This window comes from Psammomys obesus, unplaced genomic scaffold, assembly GCF_907164565.1.
Source record: "Psammomys obesus unplaced genomic scaffold, mPsaObe1.curated_primary_1811, whole genome shotgun sequence".
NCBI lineage: Eukaryota > Metazoa > Chordata > Mammalia > Rodentia > Muridae > Psammomys > Psammomys obesus.
In genome coordinates this window covers 26,829,065-26,849,963 of record NW_026596034.1, presented here as the reverse complement: position 1 = coordinate 26,849,963, position 20,899 = coordinate 26,829,065, and the positions used below count along the sequence as shown (strand labels likewise).

Here is a 20,899-nt window from a genome sequence, read left to right as displayed (position 1 = left end):
TTTTCTTTTCTTTTCTTTTCTTTTCTTTTCTTTTCTTTTCTTTTCTTTTCTTTTCTTTTCTTTTCTTTTCTTTTCTTTTTTCTTTTCTTTTCTTTTCTTTAAATATGGAATGCATTCTCTTCCCAGTCAGTAGCCTTTACATAACTTTAAACCAGAGAATAGTTTGTCCTCTCATAATTGTGTGTAAAATAGTACAGTATGCATTTTCCCTTATTGTCTGTGCAGATAGCTGATCTGGCCAATGAAGACACTCCACAGCTGTATGTAGCCTGTGGTAGGGGACCCCGGTCGTCTCTGAGAGTCCTAAGGCATGGGCTTGAGGTAAGATGGAAATACCTGGTTCTCTAATGGTGTAAAAAGAAGTCCAACAGAGCACTGTATAGGCTTCTTTAATGAGGTCAAAGATAAACAACTGTTTTTATGTACAAGTATGTACTTTCTCTTGTTCCTGAAGATTATGGAGTTTAGATTACGTATTCCTTAATTTACTACTATGATAGTTCAGGTTACCTCCCTGTGACATCTTGGCAAAAGTAAAAAATACTTTGTCACCATTTGTGGTTGGCAAACTAGGTCTTAAGGGGACTGTTGTCTGTTTTTAATCAATTTTTGTTGAAAATATAGCCAAGATGATGTTAGTTTTAAATCTGGCTTTACTAAGTAACTGCTTTTAAGCTTTTGTTTATAAAATTCACTTAGTGATATTATTTGTCTTAAAGGATTATTGTGTGGTTGAGATAGTATGCGTAGCTATAAAGTAGACATATGTTTGTAACTTGAGCCACATTGGGCAGAGGTAGGATTTTTTAACTAGTTTGTTCAACATAGTTAGGTGTCATTTTGAAAATACAGAGCCTGTAAAAAAAATTTATTATTATTGTTTTGGGAATCTGAAAATACTTTTACTACCAAAGTATTATTTCATTAAATTGTGAATATCCTTGATCAAATTTAGAATCAGCATGTGTGGCTGCTTGGCATTCTTCTTTTCCTTCTTCTGTTCCTATTTTCCCTTTCTTGGTTTTTGGGCCCTCTCTCTTCTCATTTGTTTGTTTGTTTGTTTGTTTGTTTTTTGAGAAAGTGTTTGTGTAATCCTTGGCTGACCTGGAACTCAATGTAGACCAGGCCTGCCTCTGCTCTGCAGTACTGGGATTAAAGGCATGTGCCTCACCACCCAGCTTTCTTTTTGTTTTTAGAGAAAAGGTCTTACTGAAGCTAGGGCTGGCCCCAAACAGAGCAGTCCTACTGTCCCAACTTGCATGTAGGGCCCAAAGTTCTTGATTACTTATTGCTCATTGGCTCCTAGTGAGGATTTGGTACACACTCTTTCCACAAATAAGAAAGCTTTGTGTAGTGTTAGATCTAGATCAAGGACTCCAGAGTTGCTTTTTAATGCCTTGCCTTCTGCCTTTACAACTTTATAAGCAGAGCTTTTGTTGTATTTTGAAAATAATTCAAAGTTGTTGATTATTGCTTTGTTCCTCCTGTGTCTTTGAGTGTAGTCTTTTTTTTTTTTTTTTAACTGAAAAGGATGAATTTAAGATGTATCTAGATGTATCTAGAACAATGCATTAAGCTATCTACTCTGTCTCAAGGTCATTTAACAATATTTAATAGACTTATCTTAGGGAGAGCAGTTTTACATTAACAGAAAAATTCCAAAGATAATAAATCCAGAGTTCATATCTAATCCACTGCTGACTGTCCTTAAAGAGTCTCAGAGTGTAGTTGGGGGAGGGAGTTGTATTCTGATTTCTGTGAGCCACCTGTTAGGTGATTGTCAGCCGTAGGGTTTGTAAGCAGTATTTTTCCTAAAGTGTGTGGCATTTGAATTTGTGAAGAGATGTTATTTTGTCTTGTGGAGAGTTAGAGAAAGCAGTAAGTGCTGTATCCAAAGGAAGTGTATGGTTTGGCTGTAAAGCCTGTACCCTTCTGTATATTGCATGGCTTTTTGCCGAACTCTGTCATGGGGGTTGCCAGTGCCTCCACTCTTTCCTGTTTAACTAAGTGGTCCAATCCTTTTACTGTAATGTGTAGTGTGAGGCCTTTGTCTTTGGGGTATTATTACCTAGCATAGTATGCAGGTTGTAGAGTGTCGTGCTCACTGGATCTGTGGCTTGACTTTTCTCTGCTAGGTGTCGGAAATGGCTGTTTCTGAGCTCCCTGGTAACCCCAATGCTGTCTGGACAGTACGTCGGCACATTGAAGGTAAGTGTCCCTTTCCTGATAGTCAAGATGGGGCCTGGGAGCCATTGCCATGGGAAACTTAGAAACTGCATTCATAATATGTCTGTATCGCTTCATCTAGTACCACATGCGAGAAAGTTCTGGCACAACACCACATTTTTTTGAGGCTTCTTCTGACCAGGGACCTTCATTTACTGCTGCTTTTTTGGAAAGTGGATAGAGAGGGTATAGAGTGGATATTAGGTGCAAAAACATTTCAGAATCATCCAGCTTCTTGTGTGGTTTATAAACCTTGTTTCATCTGTGTAATAGTATGTCCTAAGGGAAGGTTGTTGTTTTCTCATTGTAGTTGAACTATACTTTCATTGTGCTAAAAATCACAGTGAAAGTCAGGATTATAGAACCTTACTCATCAGTCATTTCTGTTTATGCTTAAAAAAAAAAAGCATAGATTGAGTGGAATCAATTTTAGAGTGAGTTGAATAGAAGTTGTGAAGGAGATGGATTCTGAGTTCTTGAATTAAAAATGGTCACCTCACCTTAAAGTGTTGTTGCTTGTATGGTACTCCAATGGCAAGAATGTCTTTCAACATTGAATTTCAGTTCCATAACAGTTAAACTTGTCAGGTTCCCATGGTTTACTTTGGAGTAGAGGGTTATTGTTCTGAGACCTCATTTTCATCTTTTCTCTGAGGAATGTGGAAATTGTGAGATCTGTACAGAAAACAAAGCTTTGGTAGAAAACAGCTGTCATTCTTCCTGAGATTTGATGTTTTAGTATGATGGGATGAGCTGAAGGGAGCTGGGAAATGTGTAGGAGGGGAATTTATTAGGACACTATTTTTGTGGATTTTGTTCTCATTCATTGGATTGTCAACTTGAAAGGAAAATGTTAACAGGAAGTCGATGGGCTTGTTTTAGCTGAGAAGGTGATTGGCTATTTGGTTTGAAGAGATTTCTACATTGAATGTAATTTCTCCATAGAGAAGCTGGTTAATGTCAATCTTAATTTCGGTGGACTTTGATAATAAGGTTTAGTAAATGTTGTGTAGATGAGTTGCTTTGAGAGATCGACTGTTTTTAAAGGTAGGTCTCACTGTATATACTCAGGTTGGCCTAGAACTTGTCCACAGCGGCCTTGCATTCATGATCTTTCCTGCGTGCAGTGATGACAGACATGTCATCGCGCCCAGCTTCTAATTTTTAGGCATTTTTTGGAAATTTTAGCACAGACTTAGGTTTGTCAGAAGTTACTCCTCGTTTTTATAAAGGCAGAAAATCTCAAGGGTTGAGTCTAAAGCTAATACATCTAAATAAGAGGGGCAGAAATTTGTCTGAATCTTATTCAATGCTCATTTTGACTCACTCTGTGGTGGGAGTCTGTAGTGTTGATTTCTGTGTGCTTTCATCCTGTAGTCATCCAAGTGCCCACTGTGTATTCAGAGTAATTAACATAGAATTTCTGTCGCAGAGCACTTGTCACGTGAGAGGGCTGGAGTAGCTCACTGATAGAGCACTTGACAAGTGTACAGAGGACACTGGGCCAGATCTTAGAGAACCACAAAAAGATTTGTAAAAGCCGTATCCAGCTCCTGTATGCACTGATGCTGTGAAAGGCACAAGCATGCCTCCAGGAGGGGTGATAGGAGAGGAAACAGGCTTACTTGAAGGTGAAGGAAGGTATCGTAGAGAGAAATGTTTACCAAATTTAGTGATAGGGAGCCTGTTTGTAATAATGTTGGTGGCACTAGTAGTTGAAACTGTTTTCTCTGTTAAATATCAAAGCCTAGGTAGCAACTATTTCCTCATCAGTTTTACCTTTTACTGTACTTTGGTCAATTATCCACAAAAACATTTTAGGTTTTCTGGTCATTTCTTTCCAGATACCCTACGTTACTATTGAGTGAGCATTCCTCTGTCCACACGTGCTTCCGTCTTCAGGCAAATACTAACCTTGGCTGGTACTTGGTGATGCATACTACCAATACCAAGCCTTTTTTTCTCTTCCACAGGTGGCTGGTGAAGGTGCTGATTATCACAGGTGTGTACCTACTGCTAGGGTCTACTGTGGGCTTTTATAGGGAGAGGGATGACCTGTGTAGAATACTGAGGCTGCCCTAATGGTGTCTCTCAGAGGGAGCGTTGCAGGTAGATGTCAGTGTGTGACATGGTGACACTCACCCATCTGCCTGCTTATCCACTGGTCTAAGGCAGAAATTGGCCACTCCTTTCCCCACAGTGTCTGCACAGTAGAGCTAGTTGGCTTTTAGGAAACTAAAAAGAGCGTGGACCTGGCTACCACCACTTTAAACTCTCTTCTAGAATTATTCATTCCAGCCAGGTGCGGTGTCACTTGCCAGTAATCCCAGCACTCTGGGAGGAAGAGGCAGGCAGATCTCTGAGTTCGAGGCCAGCCTGGTCTACAAAGCGAGTCTAGGACAGCCAAGGCTACCCAGAGAAACCCTGTCTCAAAAAAACCAAAACAAAAGTGTCCATTCCAAATGTATTGACTAAAAGATAAGGTCCTGGAGAAAACTTTTAAACTGAGGTGAACTAAGGGCCAGGTACTCTGAATAGCAAGTGAGAATGAAATAGAGTAGGCTTGGTCATCTGCATTGTGCTCGTGCCAGCTTTTAGAGAGGCCTATTTGTAGAATAGTTAATCATAAGGCAAGAAAAATAAAGCATTCCCTCTCTGGGCTGCTTCTGTGGTACTCAAAAAAAAAAAAAAAAAAAAAAAAAAGTGGGGCAAAAAGAAATATGCTGAACTTGGACCTAAAGAGCTATTTGTTCTTTTACCCAAAGAAATTCCTCACTGAGACAGAGAGTCATATTTTTGTGAGGCTTTCATTGTGAGTATTTATAATTTGTAGTAATAGTAGTGCCTGAAGCTTGATTTTGTACTGATTATCAACTTTTAGCCTGTAATCTCCCTAAGAGTAATTAATGTTTCAGGATTCATTGCCTGAGAATGGCGATGGTAGAAGTTACAGTGTGCATGTTATTTACCAGGTAATGGGTGTTCTCAGGAAATCTGACTAAAGGAGCTTTTAAAGCATTAGTCATTGCTTTCTTCCTTGTGGAATTAGCCAAAGTGTGACCGCTGTTTTAAGTTAATGGAGCATTTCCTTTATGTCTGGGTAGTCTGGACTTGTGGTTTGAGGGAAGGTGTAAACCTGGGCACCCCTTTCTTATTCACTTCATTTTCTTAATATATAAGTCAAAAAATGTATGATTTCTCTTGGAAAGGAGCCCTCCCCTTCAACTGAGGGAAGACACTGGAAATTGTGGCCAGTTAAAGTCTTTTATTGGTGGCTGTAATTTAGTCCTGCACAGCTTTGAAGATGCCACACTTTAGTAAATGGGAACATGCAGTGTTCTTATAAAAATCGATTTCTTAGCAACATGTTAGGAATTTCCAGGTCAGAAGTTGAGCGCTGAAATTTTAAGTTTGATGTTATGTCAAGATTAACTTAGGTCTTTCTGTAAGCTATTAGAAATCTATTTAGGACAACCACATAATTTCCTCAAATATTGTTTACATGTTATGACGTATGTGTGGAATGTGTGCCACATGGAGAGTGCATGTGGAGTTCGGAGGACGGCTTTGTGGAGTCTGTTCTCTTCGTCCATTTGTATCTGGTTCCTATGGGGGAACTTGGATCACCATGCCTGAACAGCAAGCACCTTTATTTTCCGAGCCATCTCCCCAAGCCTTAAGTCACTTTATGATAGCAAACAGTGCTTGGCATTGTAAAGCTTGGCATTATAAATGGTGTCTCCGAAGCATTTACACGTGCTAACAGTTATAACAGGACAATTGAAAACCAAGTGTCTGTCCGGTACTACTCTTAAGTTTTGGAAATTGTATTTGTACTTTGTCTACCCATCTAGCCATTAGATGTGCCTGTTGGGAAAGATCTTTGGAGATCTTTGGTTCTTGCTTTCTGTCACCCTTATTGCTTATACGTATTATTAACTGGAAGTTTCGCCAAATAGCACTTAACCCTTACTGTAAAGCAGTTTCATACCATTATATTATTTCTGTTATAAAATGCTGATTAAAACTCACCAAACTGTATGTCCCGCTAATGGGTCAGAGCACTGTGTAGACTATACTAATACACACGTCTTTACTTCATCCCTACTATAAAGAATGCTGATTCAGATGATTCTAATAATCACTAGATTTGGAGTAATAAAAACCAAAAATGGTCCTTGATGTGGGTGGAGTAAGTATGTTAATCTTGTGTCATTGAGCTCTGACAAGGCTCAGGACAAGCAGAGCCCTGTAGCTGCCAATCTAGTTTAGTGCCTTACTCTGTTATTTTCACCTTTGTTTAGCTGATTTCTGCTTATGGGGTATAAAATGACAAAATGCTGGTATAGAAATTCAGATATAGAGTGGGGGAAAAGTCTTAATGAAAACAATAAATGTGCCTTTATTCAGTGTGTATCTGGTGTTCCTGTATTGTGGATGTAGGCAGCTCAGAAATTGTTTTATGCTGTAGAATGATGGTATGGGAAATAGATGGCCTTTGACAATGGGATTGTGCAGGGGAAGCTATTAAGGTTGCCTTTATATAGAACTCAGATCTTATGACCTTGAGAAACTCTGAGTGTTTGTTTATTCTACTACTTTATGAAAAGCAAATTCTAATAAGACTGCTTGTAACTACTGCATTGTTAACATTTTTTAAACAGTGAAGAACCAGAGAGGTCAAGGACTGAGAATATCAACATTCTCCCTTCCCCCATTTCCTGGTTAACTGGTGGGACTAGGATTCCCAGTTTTCAGCCCTAGAATAACTAAATATGCTCAAGCCTCAAGCAGTCTCATTTTCTTCACTAAAAATTATATTCTTATATTAGCTTAAGAAGTTAGGGATGGAGATTTTTTTTTTCCTTTTTTGTTTATTTGTTTAGACATTGCCCTGGCTTCCTTAAACTTAGAGATCACCTTCTGCCTCCTAAGTGCTAGGATTCAAGGAGTGCTCTACCTCACCTGACTGATCTTTCTTTTTCTCTCAAATTATGCCTTAAATGGGTTGGAATTAAGCAGGATGAGTTCTGTTACCTGCTATCATACAGGGAATTCAGTTCCATCTCCAGCACCTTCAAAGCTTGGCGTGGTGGTACACACCTGTAATTCCAGTACTCAGGTCAAGGGGTCAGAAGTTCAAAGTCATTTTGGCTATATAGTGAGTTTGAGTTCAACCTGGGCTACATGATTCCCTATCAGTCAGCAATTGTCACAAACACATTTGCTCTAGTTTCTACACTACATACACAGTTACTTAAGATGTCCTTATGCTTCTGATTTTATTATTATTATCCTGTCTTTGTTTTAACTAAAGACCTAAGAAAACACTAGTTTTCAGAGCTATAAGAGGATACATTTATACTCAGTGTTTGAGCATTTATTTGTAGGCCGCTAGGCCCTCAGTCATTTTTTTGAACTGTCCTGTTCTGTGTGTGCATGTGTGTAGTGGCTGCACATGGAAGTGTTGTGGAAGATCTAAAACTCCTAGTGTCTCAGTTGCCTTTCTGATGCTCATAACTTGAATTCTTTCCTAACAGCTCCTTTGTTTTCTTTTTCCAGATGAGTTTGATGCCTACATCATTGTGTCTTTCGTGAATGCCACGCTTGTGCTATCTATCGGGGAGACTGTGGAAGAAGTGACTGACTCTGGGTTCTTGGGTACCACTCCAACCTTGTCCTGCTCCTTATTAGGGGATGATGCATTGGTGCAGGTGAGCTTGCTACTCAGCATGCCATGTCCTTCCTTTGCCCATCATGTTGTCACTCTGTGGTGTGCTTGTATTCATGCTCTTCATTCTCACCTTCCAGAAAACCTCAGGGAGGATCCATAATGTTTTATCAACATGAAAAAGTTCACTGAAAATGAATTCCTTTCAGATTTTTACTAACTAAGCTATTTGAAGAATCTGAAACCTAACATTTCCTCTCAGTTTGCCGTTTCTGTTATAAAAGCTCATCACTGCTGTTCTGATCTTTATTAACAAATGGACTTTGGACCTTTTTAAATAAACATGGCAAAACATGAACTTTTTAAAAAATACTTTAAAAAAATCGATCTGCCTGGGCTCTGCTAACTAACCAGTGCCTCATTTGTGGCTCCAGATTTGCCAAGTGTGGATTATTCCAGGTGATAACCAAATTGCTAGTTAGATTTTCTCTTTTGACTGACTTTAGGTGTATCCAGATGGCATTCGACACATACGCGCAGACAAGAGAGTCAATGAGTGGAAGACTCCGGGCAAGAAAACGATTGTGAAGTGTGCAGTGAACCAGAGACAAGTGGTGATCGCCCTGACTGGGGGAGAGCTGGTGTATTTCGAGATGGATCCTGTATGTTATTTGTGCTGTTGTATTGTTATGTGTTATCTTTCATTACGGTTCTTGGGGTGGGGTTCTGAGATACATTTTGGGTGTATTCATAAGAAAGAATTAGGACCAGAAGCGTCCATAAATAAGACACTGGCCCTTCTTATTCATTAGTCAAAAAGGGTATGTGTTTTTGATTGAATGAGTTTATGTGCATTCGCCATGTACATGCAGGACAGTGTTGGATCCCTTGTTACTGGATATTGGGAGCTAAACTGGGTTTTGCAAGAGTAAAGGAGTAAACAGTCACCCCTCAAGCTGTCTCTCTAGCCCCAGTCTGATTCTTCTAAAGGACAGAAAGAAGATAGTAAATCTGATTCAGATTAGAGTTGTGAAATCGTCTTTTGAAGGTGAAATACTTGTTTCTTTTATACCTCACCGTCATTTCCTAATGAATATTTGGCAAAACTTTATTTTCTCCTGTTTCTGTTTCTTTTTTTCTGAGATAGGGTCTAATGGAGGATTCTAGGTTGGTGTCAAACTCATAGCAACCCTCCTGTCTCAGCTTCCCAAGTGCTGGGATTGTAGTCTTGCACTACCATGGCTGGTTTTGTTCAGGGTTTTCATGAAGAGAGCAGATAAGTGGTTTTATTTATATATTTTTCCTGGTCTAGGTTAGTTTATGTTTGTGCCACATCTTGCTTTTTATCAAAGATCTCCTGGCTTTCTTTCCTCTGTTTGGCATTAACCTGTGAGGTTAATTGTGAGACCTGAAATGGTGAAATTCTTGGTCATTGACTATTACTAAAAGAGGTGCGAGACAGTGCTGGCAGTGAAGCTCAGTGGGTAGATCCCACTGCATAAACTGGATGTGTTAGTACATTTTGTGATCACAGTACTCAGTGGATCTAAAGTCCAAGGTCATCCTTTGCTACAAAGCTAGTATGAGCTGCAAGAAATCCTGTGTCAGAAGCAAAAAGAAGGGTAAGAGGAGGCAAGAAGACCAAAAACAAAACAAAAAAAAACAAAAGCCCTAACAGCCCATCTTCTTTCCTAGGCCTAGAGTTACCGGGTGAATTACAACATGTAGACCTGTTTTGTTTTTGTTGTCCTTCCTTATAGTCAGGACAGTTGAATGAGTACACAGAGCGGAAAGAGATGTCAGCAGATGTGGTGTGCATGAGTCTAGCCAACGTCCCTCCTGGAGAACAACGGTCTCGATTCCTGGCTGTGGGGCTGGTGGACAACACTGTCAGAATCATCTCCCTTGACCCATCAGTGAGTGGCACCCTCAGCTTTATGGGTGGGATCTAAGTACCTGGCTCCCTAACAACTCTTCAGCCTTGCTCTTTGTAATTTAAAATCCCAAAACTTTATTTAAAAGGAGTTTACTTACTTGGGGACTTACTTACTTTAAAAAGGCCTTACATGACTTTCAGGGAGATAACCCTTTGCTTGCTTTGCATTATCCACTTTGACAAAAATAAACAAGAGATCCCCAAAGCTTATTCTGAGATTTAGATTTAATGACCTCTACTGTCTCGGTTTACTTCTGGGGTTTTCTGTTTCCTTAAGAAAGATTCTTTCTTCAGTCCTAACAGGTGTCTGTGAGTATGTTTTTTTCCAGAATTGGTTGTCTCATGTCTCTTCCTCCTCCCTTTCTCAGGACTGCTTACAGCCTTTGAGTATGCAGGCTCTCCCTGCCCAGCCCGAGTCTCTCTGTATTGTGGAAATGGGTGGGACTGAGAAACAAGATGAGCTGGGCGAGAGGGGCTCTATCGGCTTCCTCTACCTGAACATCGGGCTACAGGTAAGGGGTCCGGGGCCTCACATTGGCATCGGGCCTTCCGTGTATATAAGCCTGTTTCTTTATCCTGTACACACTGTTTTTTGTTGTTTTTTTTTTGCCCATGGTTCCAGATAGCCACTTTATGAAATTCATTTTATAGTGCTGTCATAGATTAATTTGAACATACTATGCAGGCCTGGAAACAGTATGCACAAAGAATTCATATCCGGTAAAAAATGCTTGTGATGGATGCTTTGGATTAGAATTAAATGAGTCCCCAGTAGTTGTCTGTAATTCCCACAGTATTCCAGCCTTTTGAAATGAATACCTCATAGTTCATATTGACCATATGAGCTCTAGTGAAGCCCTGGTGTGCCTTTAGTCAGAGCAACTGAGCTTGTAATGGCACAAAAAGCAGGAACCTAGCATAAGATAGCATTATGTACTTTCTTAAAAAAATTAACTTATTTTACTGTGTGTGCATTGGTGTGTGTATATCAGATCCCTTGGAATTGGAGGTAGACATTTGTAAGCTGCCGTGTGGGTGCTGGGAATTGAACCTGGGACCTTTGGAAGAACAGACAATGTGCTCTTAACTGCTGAGCCATCTCTCTAGACCCCATATTATATACTTTTTAGTTTTTTTAATTAGTAATTACAAAGAGACATTTATGATTTTTAAATTTTAGTTTCATATTTAGAAATGCTTAGGCATGAGACACAGACTAATACGATAAGTCTTCATTTTTCCTTTTCTTGTATTTTAAAGTAAATCCAAGGCAATAAATCATCCCACCTATACTTAATAGTATTGTCTCTACAGAATGTGCTTTAAGGAATCAGTTATGTCATACCCACCAACATGAGTAACTGTTTCTGAATTTCTGATATCTTATGCATGTTATAATTTCCTTCTGAAAAATTACGGTAAGTTCAGCCTATAGAAGTTGATGGCATCTCACTGTGAAATTTTTGGTGCGTTCACTCTGTTGCATCCCGTTAGGAGGAATACAGACAGCGTCTGGTTGCTGTACTTGGAATGCTTATAATCAAGTGACTATAAGACAAAATGAGGTTTATTCTTTGCTCTAAACAGTTTATACAGGAAACAGATAATGGCTCTCTACCAACCCCCTTCTTCAGTCACTAATTTTACAATTAAGGAGTTAGGACCGGAACAGTCATCCTAGTTGAAGCTGATAAAGTAGAGATTTTGTTGGTTGTGAGTGGTTTTTTTTTTTTTTTTTCTACACACCCTCCCAGAGTATTCAAATGCACCACTGCACCTGACTATTTTTAAACTTTACAAGTTTGTGAGTGTTTTCTTCTTCAAATTGCTGTCTTTTCTTTGATTTTTGTTTGTTTCCTTCATTTTTGATAGCGGTTCCCCTTAAAGTTAGTTTATTTGACCCCACTCTTGCTATTTTCTTGCGCAAGTAGGTGTCTGCATTAGAAATATTCTTGCTTCAGCCTTAAATCAGTCATCCCTAAAAACCTTGTGCCTTTAGGGAAAATGATGCTTACAGATAAACAGAGTCAGTGGATCTCAGTCTTTAACTGTGGGTCTGTTTTTAAATTACAAAAAGAACTTTACTTAGCTGGGCAGTGATGACAAACATTTTTAATCCCAGCACTTAGGAGGCAGAGGCAGGTGAATTCTGAGTTAGAGACCACCTTGAGGGAGGAGGGGAGAATTTAACTTAAATAATTTTTTTGTTTGTTTGATTTTTGAGATAGGGTTTCCCTAGTCCTGGCTGTTCTAGCTCTCTAGACCAGGTTGGCCTTGAACTCCCAGAAAGCCACTTAACCTCTGTCTACTGAGTTTGGGATTAAAGACTTGTACCACCTGGCTGAAATGATGTTTGTTTGTTTTTTGTTTGTTTTGTTTTTTAATGTATAGGATGTGTATATTTAGTGTGAAGTGGATTAGTTAGTAACTAGGACAGAATGAATGAATTGCCGGTTGTTGGCATTATGATGTGTTTTGTGTTATTTTCACTAAGTCAAGTTTTTCTGTGTTTTGGTAAAGTAGCCATAGGAGAATCTCACACTTAAAAAGTTTGCCTCTTTGTATCTTTTTTATTAGAATGGTGTGCTGCTGAGAACTGTCCTAGACCCTGTTACTGGGGACCTGTCTGATACCCGTACTAGGTATCTGGGGTCCCGTCCTGTGAAGCTTTTCCGAGTTCGAATGCAAGGCCAAGAGGCTGTAAGTAATAGAAACACATTTGGATATTGGTACCGCTGTGAACTTTTTCACTAATTCACTTTGAAGATGATTAGATGATTACTCTGTCTTGATTGGTTTTAATCTTGAGTTTTCTAAGGGATGGTCCATGGTGTGGTACTGTGGCATTATGAATTTATAGGAAGTTTGAATCTTGATCCTTTTGAGTCTTTTCTTTAGGCTGGGCTATCAGGGAAGGGGAAAGCTGGAAACCTTCCATTCAGGGCAGGATGGATGATCATGAGGTCATGACTCTCTACCTAATAAGCAAGAGAGCCTATTCTTTGCAGTTCAGAATTAGCATTGCTGGCTGCTGTGGCCAGTTCCTAGATGTTACCTTAATTCCACAACTGTCCAGCCTTGTGCTAGAATCTCTGTATGTAAGGGAACAAGTCCACAGAAGTGTCATTGATTTAGCTTGGCTTTTGTTGGTGGTGTTTTTGTTTTCCTTTCTACAGTAAGTAATATACTACTTCTTCTTTGGGCTTAAGTGGTTTGTAGGTTTCTAAAATTAGAAAGTAAAGTTGGGATTGTGTGCTTAGTCAGTTAACCATGTGTGAGCTTTCCCAGTGACTGGAGCTCTTCCTCTGCAGGTCCTGGCCATGTCCAGTCGCTCATGGCTGAGCTACTCTTACCAGTCCCGCTTCCATCTCACCCCTCTGTCTTATGAGACCCTGGAGTTTGCATCGGGCTTTGCCTCTGAACAGTGTCCAGAAGGTATTGTTGCCATCTCCACCAACACCTTGAGGTGAGAAAATCTTTTCCTTTGGAGCCCCTCAGGAAACCTTTGTGCCAAGGCCTCAGCTCTGATTCTGCCAGAGTTGGAGGAGTTTGTAGAGAAACGGCAGAGTGTTGCAGCTGAAACTTAGTTTGGCTCAGGATTTTAGAATGAGTGAGCCAAGTTACAGTGCTTAGTGTTTAGCTTCTGTTTAGACTTTTGGAGCCAAATTTTAGAACAGTTTAGTCTTTAACCTTTAAGATTTCTGTCTTCTGGTAAAATGTTCGTGTCACTCGATTATCTAGAGTAAGTGTTAAATCTCTTTTTCTTAACTGTGTTTTTATCTACAGAATTATATTTTAATTTTATTTTTCAGTCAGGGTTTCACTCTGTACCCTGGAACATACTATATAGACCAGGCTGACCTCAAACTTATGGAGATCTACCTGCCTCTGCCTACTGGCTAAAATTAAAGCCTGTCTATCTATATTTATCTATCTATTTATGTATATATTTTTTAAAGACTTAATATTTATATAGCATTCTGCTGCATGTATGCCTGCAGACCAGAAGAGGGCACCAGCTCATTATAGATAGTTATGAGCCATCATGTGGTGCTGGGAATTGAACTCAGGATCTTTGAAAGAATAGCCAGTGTACTTAACCTCTGAGCCATCTCTCCAGCCCTATATATTCATTCATTCATTCATTCGTTCGTTCGTTCGTTCATTCATTTATTTCTATTTATTTATTTATTTTATTGCTTCTATTTGCCAGAATATATTTCATTCCATACAGAGATGTGGTGTTGAATTTAGACAAATTGTACTTGAAAACAAAAGACCTAATTCCATGCTTTATTTAAGATATATGTTATGCCAACGATTTTTCAAGTGAACATAATATCAAGTAAAGAAAGAAATATTGTGACCATGACTTTAATGATCACCACAGGTATAGTTTTTTGTTTTGTTTTATTTTTACGACAGACTCTTACTAGGTAGCCAGTGCTGGCTTCAAGATCAAATTTCAAGCACACACACAAATAGAGAAGGCCACTGAACACTCTGGTACTTACTGTCAGAATCAATCACTTCTACTTTTTGTCTGTTAGTAATGTTGTTATAAATATTTATGTCTTAATATTTTGTGTAGATACAGATTTTCACTTTTCTTTGAAATATGGTTTTTGAGAAAGTAAAATTAAACTGGGGTTTCTAAAAGCTGGGTTGTTTGTTGTTCAGAAGAACATCTATCTTATTTATGAAATGTGATCAGTGTTGTGGGGTGTTCACCACCGAAGACTGTTTGGACATGGGTTTAAGCCAATAGAACATCTTTATTAGCCAGTTGACTATACTAGGTGTCCAGGATCCCAGTGTAGCCTCGAGCCTTCATTGGGGTGGGCTTTTTGGTTGTTTTTGTTTTTTTAATATCAGGATGAGCTTTTAAGCGCGCGCGCGCGCGCACACACACACACACACACACACACACACACACACACACAAAACCCATGTTCTAGATTGACATATGTTAGTGAACAAGAACAATTAGCCAGAAGTGGAACTATAGAAGCCAAAAAGCAAGCTTACTTAGCACATTTAGAGACTTGCCCAGAGCTATGGACTTTGATGGATTAGGCCTTTGTTTTAGTTGAGGCAGGTGTGCTGTCTGTATTCCGAGTTTTATAGCCTGACTGGTGCTTCCATCATACATTTAGTTGTGCTAAGGTCTGGGCGCCTAGTAAGGTTTAGGGCCCTCTTACTCAGCATAAAGCCATATGATCAGAGCTTACGTGACAAGTTTGATAAAGAGTTTATAACCTTGGGGGAATGTTGAGCCGCTTCCTCTTCCTCCCCCTATCTCCAGGGGTTGAGGAATCGGGTTATATTTTCTCTGGATTTTAATCAGATTTATCGGGGGCTGAGGGAACAGTAGAGCTCACCGATAACACCCATTTCCCACCTGGGATCCCATGGGTCCACGATATAGAGGTAAAGGGCCCCGTTTTGTCAATAGAGGAGGGACTCAGGAGGTGCAGGTGGCGCATGGTATTGGCAAGGCCGGTATGTGTGACTGATCTTTGCTAATTTGTGGGTTCTTCTTTCTCCTTCCCTTCTCCACCCCTTTTCTTCCCTTGCAACCAACTAACACTGTATTAGAGAGGAGAGTAAAGAGATCTCTGAATGAAGTCAGGGGTCAGAAAGGGGACAGTGTTACTGTTATACTACCTCCTGTCGTCAAGTTCTGTCAGGCAAGCTTGATCTTCGCTGTCAAGATACCTGTTTTCTTCTTGTTTCTTTGCATGCAACTACTTAATAAATCAATTATTTAATAAACCAACAACACCCCTGAACAACCACTAATCATTTATGGGGCTCTAGCATTTATATGAAATGCTGAAAAATTCATAGAATTCCAAACGTCACACAATCACAGAAACTATATGCAGCTGGCAAAAACTATTCCTCTGCTAGAGCATGAGGCAAATCAGAGTCAGCTGCTGCACAGCAGCCCCATGTCCCTACACCTGGGATAAAAATGAAAACATGTTCTTATAATATTTCTGTGGGTTTGTTGTTGTTTTTCAAAAAGACCAAAATTCTCGCTACAAGTATGGGCAGCCTCCAAATCTTCCCGGCCACTCTTTTCAGTAACCTTTCTGTCTGGTCATAGAGGAAGGAGGGGTGGTGGAAATTTCAGTTTGGCTCCTGACAGCTTGGAATGGAACAACTTCCCAATCCTATTTGGATGAACTGTTTGTTACAAGTGAGGATTTCTTGAACTTCGACTCTTCCATTTGTAAGAACTTTATCATATTAACTCTGAAATTTCACAATTTTGATAATTTCAATGTATTTCAGTGGAGAAAACAGAATTGCAATGAAAAGTGGAGTGTGTTGTTAAGAGAAACCTTTCTGATATCTCCTGTGTCCTATAAAGCTTAGAATGCTCATGTTGCCTGATGTCATTGTTAGAGCATCAACAGTTATATTTGCCATGATTGGTCATGGTTCATTTCATCAGTTCCTAGGCTCAGTGAGCAATGTTTCTAACTCCCTTGCCTATTTTACCATAGGATTTTGGCATTGGAGAAGCTTGGTGCTGTCTTCAATCAAGTAGCCTTTCCACTGCAGTACACACCCAGGAAATTTGTAATCCACCCTGAGAGTAACAACCTTATCATCATTGAGACGGACCACAATGCCTACACTGAGGCTACAAAAGCTCAAAGAAAGCAGCAGATGGCAGAGGTAATCACTCTGACCTCCAGGGGGAAGTTTCAAAAACCTGCCTGTGAAGTTGTTTACAAAAGTTATAATTATATACGTGTTTTAAATTTAAACTTTTGTTTAAATTTAAAACACATATATAATTATCTTCCTCCCTGCTGTACACAGGCTGCTTTGGGGGTGTCTCATACTAGGAACTTGTGATCCTGCTGCCTTAGCTTTCCAGTGCTGGGATTCTGTGTGCACTGTCACATATAGCTGTAGTCTTACAGTTTAGCTAGGTTGCCTTGTCTGTCCTGGTACTCACTATGTAGATCAGACTGCCCTTAGAAGTTTGCCTGCCTCCACCTCTGGAGTGCTGGGATTAAAGGCGTACACTGCCACACCTGGCAGTCTTCGTTACTTTTTAAGAACCAGGGCTTTGTGTGTAGCACAGTGGTGGACTACATGTCTGCCATGTGCAAAACAAGGTAATGCAGGGTGGACCCTAAAGCTGAGACCATAAAGTGGTCTCTTTTCAGGACATTTAAAAGTTCTTTGCCCTGGTCCCTCATTTAGAAGCTTTTTTATGGCCTGGGACGAAATGTGACCTTGGTTACTCAGCATTCAGCTCCCTCTGTGGAACTGTTCTCTAGTCCTTGAGCCTCCAGAATAGACTATTATCTTATCCTGGATTTGAGCCCAGAGAGCATAGCTTTCAGATTTCCCCCCAGCACCAGCTCATTCAAAAACTATTTGCCAACAAAAACCAACTATCACCAGCCATATAGAAACCATATGCAGTCTAAAAGAGAGGCGACAATTAGTTTTAGCCAGGAAAACTTGGGGGCACTATTAGAGCCATGCTTTCATTTCTGAGTTTTCAGAAATGAAAATATTTGCCACAGTTAATGTTCTTTTTTGGCATTTTCTTCTCAGATGTAACTACTTATATTTGGTTTTCCTTTTAGTGGTCTTTAAAAGGATTTGTGCATTTCTCTCTTTCTTTTCTTTTCTTTTCTTTTTTTTTTAAATTGTGTATCTGGATATTTGAGTGCAGATGTTTCTGCTGCATCTTTTGTTGATATTTAACTGTCAGGCCACAACCTCTACCAGTGGCGCTATCTCAAGGCCCTTTCTTGAATCTCTGTTTGAGTGACCCCTGGTGCTAGGTGATAGACTTTTGCTACATCTCATTTCTTACCTCCTCCTTCGTCTTGGATTTAGGAAATGGTGGAAGCAGCAGGGGAGGATGAGCGGGAGCTGGCTGCAGAAATGGCAGCAGCATTCCTCAATGAAAACCTCCCCGAATCCATTTTTGGAGCTCCCAAGGCTGGCAATGGGCAATGGGCCTCTGTGATTCGGGTGATGAACCCTATCCAGGGGAATACATTAGACCTCGTCCAGCTGGAACAGAATGAGGCAGCCTTTAGGTAAGGATGGGAGGTCAGCCTGGGCTCTGATAGTGTGAACAAGGGTTCTTGGGGTTTGGACTAATGCCTGGCTTTTCCTTCTTTGTCTGTAGTGTGGCAGTATGTAGGTTCTCCAACACTGGTGAAGACTGGTATGTGTTGGTGGGTGTTGCCAAGGACTTGATATTGAGCCCTCGATCTGTGGCAGGGGGCTTTGTCTATACATACAAGCTTGTGAACAATGGGGAAAAATTAGAGTTTTTGCACAAGGTAAGATCCAGCTTTTGGTTCTTTTGGATCTTAGATCTTACACTACCATGTCCTGCTGAATTGGGTCTTTTGGACAGTAGCTTGTTGACTCCGGTTCATCTTTGTGCAGCATGTGGACTATACTAGGAGCGTTATGCTTGAGTGGTGCTGTGTGCCTGGCACAGGAGGCCTTGGTTCTCAATAAATTGGCCTCTTGTGTACTGTGTTACTAAGCAGGCAACAATTTATGACCAGAACTCATCAATCAGTTAAAGAATTATATGTTCCAGGAAGTTACTGTTTCATAGCTACAGTTTCAGTTTGGGAGAACAAACATTCTGTGATCACTGTGCAGTGTGAATACATTTAATGCCACTGAAGCATAAACTCTAAAGTGTAAATTTTTGTCACTATTAATACTACAGTGTAATTTTTTTAAAGGAGTATTTTGTGTTCTGTCCTTTATAATGACAGTACCTGAATCTGACTGCTTCCTCCGGGGAATATGATATATTACGCTCCTTTATGTTAAACATCTCTTCCTTAGAACTAAGATGTCACTTTTCAGTATCATTCTTTTCTCATCCCTCCACAAACCTTCGTTGCTTCTTAGATGTTAAGGCTTCGCTGTTAGTTCATGGTGTTAGTAGCTAGTACAGGCCTCTGAGCAGCATTCACCAGGCACTCAAAAGGCTTCTTACTTGCGGCATTTCTTGCTGGGTAAAATGTATTGTGGGGACCTGTTTACTCAAATGCACTGTTTTATAGGGACTAGTTGCTTCATGAGCAGTTTATTTGTATGTTGATCAAAGTAAGTGTTTTTTGCTGCCTGTGTTGATTGATTCTTTGTCAAGGGTCTGGTAACTATGTGGCTAGCTGTATGTTCTGAAAGCTGCCATGACAATCCTTTCCTTTCATAGACTCCAGTGGAAGAGGTCCCTGCTGCCATCGCCCCATTCCAGGGGAGGGTACTGATTGGTGTAGGGAAGCTTTTACGAGTCTATGACCTGGGGAAGAAAAAGTTACTTCGAAAGTGTGAGAATAAGGTAAATGTACAGTTGTGGGGTGGGCAGAGTGATGGCACCAGTTCTTGAAGTCACTTTATTTGGAGTGTCTTGAAAAGGCAGTAGATGATCTCATTTCTTGGCTACTCCAAACAAGCTTCCTTTCCTGTTTTATGAGGAATTTAACTAGGAAAGTTAAACATATATTTCCACTATTCAGAAAAATAGCTTTTGCTGGGTGGAGTAGTGAATTCCTATTATCTAAGAACTAGGGAAACTGAGTCAAGAGAATTGTAAGTTCAGGGCCAGTCTGACCTACACGGAGACCCTATCTCAAAAAGCCAAACAAGGTGCCACAAAATGGATCAGCAGGTTAAGCCAGTTGCCACCGAGCTTGACACCTTGTGTTGGGTTCCTGAGGCCTACATCGTGGAGGAGAGAGTGGGCCTGAAAGTCATTCTCTGACCTCCACGTGTGCAGATGTGTGTGCACATACACAATTTAAAAAAATTTTAACCCAAACAAGGACTAGGTTTGTAGCTTGAAGGTAGAGCACTTTTCCAACATGCCTGTGGCCCTGTGCTTAAACCCCAGGACTCTATTCTACCACCACCCAAAAAATAACTCGCCTTCTTTGGTACTCACTATAGACTGATGTTCTTTGATGTATGCAGACTGTGTATGTTATAGTCAGTGAGAGCTGGGGTTTTGGGTTTTTGATAATAGATTCTGACTTCAAGGATTATATAAAGTGCTGTCTTTGTTTTTCCCTAGCATATTGCCAATTACATATCTGGGATCCAGACTATTGGGCACAGGGTAATTGTGTCTGACGTCCAAGAAAGTTTCATCTGGGTTCGTTACAAGCGTAACGAGAACCAGCTCATTATCTTTGCTGATGACACTTACCCCAGATGGGTCACCACCGCCAGCCTTCTCGACTATGACACTGTGGCTGGGGCAGACAAATTTGGCAACATTTGTGTGGTAAGTTGGTGTTGGCTCTTTGGTTGACCATGATATGTAGGAAAGCTAGATCAATTTGGTGTAGCTAAACAAAGGAGTAAAGGTATATTCTCGTAAAGGTATATAGTACGAAAAGTAAGTATATGGGTATAAAATTCAGTCCTACTAAGTAAGGCCCAACTCTTGAGAAAATCTCAAGCCATCCTACTTCTCTTGTAAACCCCTCAGGCCCTGATTTAACAAGCAAGAGGCAGACAGATTCCTATGGTTTTGAGGCCAGCCACATAGTGAGACCCTGTTTCATAAATCAATAAAAATGAGCTTAGTTTGAGCAAAGTTTATTTCTTATCTTTTGCTAAACTCTTACGTGGTTTTCAGCCCAGCCTGATTTACCACACCTTTTGTGGTATGTTTCTGCTCTCAGCAGTGTTAAACTGTGTTTGTGGCTTCCTCTCTGTGGCTTCTTCTTCTTAAACAGCAGAAGGCGGGCTCAATCCTCTGTCTAGGTTTGCTTACTGAGACCCAGGGCAAACGAAATGCTTGGTGAGCTCGGTAAGCTTGCAGAGGATCCAGTCTTAAGGTTGTGTCACTTCTTTGTAGGTGAGACTCCCACCTAACACCAATGATGAGGTAGATGAAGATCCTACTGGAAACAAAGCCCTGTGGGACCGAGGCTTACTCAATGGGGCTTCACAGAAGGTAAGATTGCACAAAGGGCCCAAGAGAAAAGCACACCCAGTACCTTCTCTGTTGCCCTCACCAGAGAAGCAGGTTTTAGCAAGTGCTC

The 20,899-nt window shown here is 40.3% G+C and overlaps 1 protein-coding gene across 2 annotated transcripts in view; it reads left to right on the top strand.

Moving 5' to 3' along the window:
* Sf3b3 (splicing factor 3b subunit 3) overlaps positions 1-20,899 on the top strand; it is a 36,317-nt gene that overhangs the window by 13,069 nt on the left and 2,349 nt on the right. For both annotated transcript variants that reach the window (XM_055620974.1, XM_055620973.1), the window contains exons 10-23: positions 226-321; positions 2,136-2,208; positions 7,789-7,940; positions 8,404-8,559; positions 9,658-9,813; positions 10,202-10,345; positions 12,411-12,533; positions 13,145-13,299; positions 16,349-16,523; positions 17,709-17,914; positions 18,007-18,163; positions 19,063-19,188; positions 19,921-20,133; positions 20,713-20,811. In XM_055620974.1, coding sequence (XP_055476949.1) covers positions 226-321; positions 2,136-2,208; positions 7,789-7,940; positions 8,404-8,559; positions 9,658-9,813; positions 10,202-10,345; positions 12,411-12,533; positions 13,145-13,299; positions 16,349-16,523; positions 17,709-17,914; positions 18,007-18,163; positions 19,063-19,188; positions 19,921-20,133; positions 20,713-20,811 — 2,031 coding nt within the window. The remainder of the gene's footprint in view (positions 1-225; positions 322-2,135; positions 2,209-7,788; positions 7,941-8,403; positions 8,560-9,657; positions 9,814-10,201; positions 10,346-12,410; positions 12,534-13,144; positions 13,300-16,348; positions 16,524-17,708; positions 17,915-18,006; positions 18,164-19,062; positions 19,189-19,920; positions 20,134-20,712; positions 20,812-20,899) is intronic.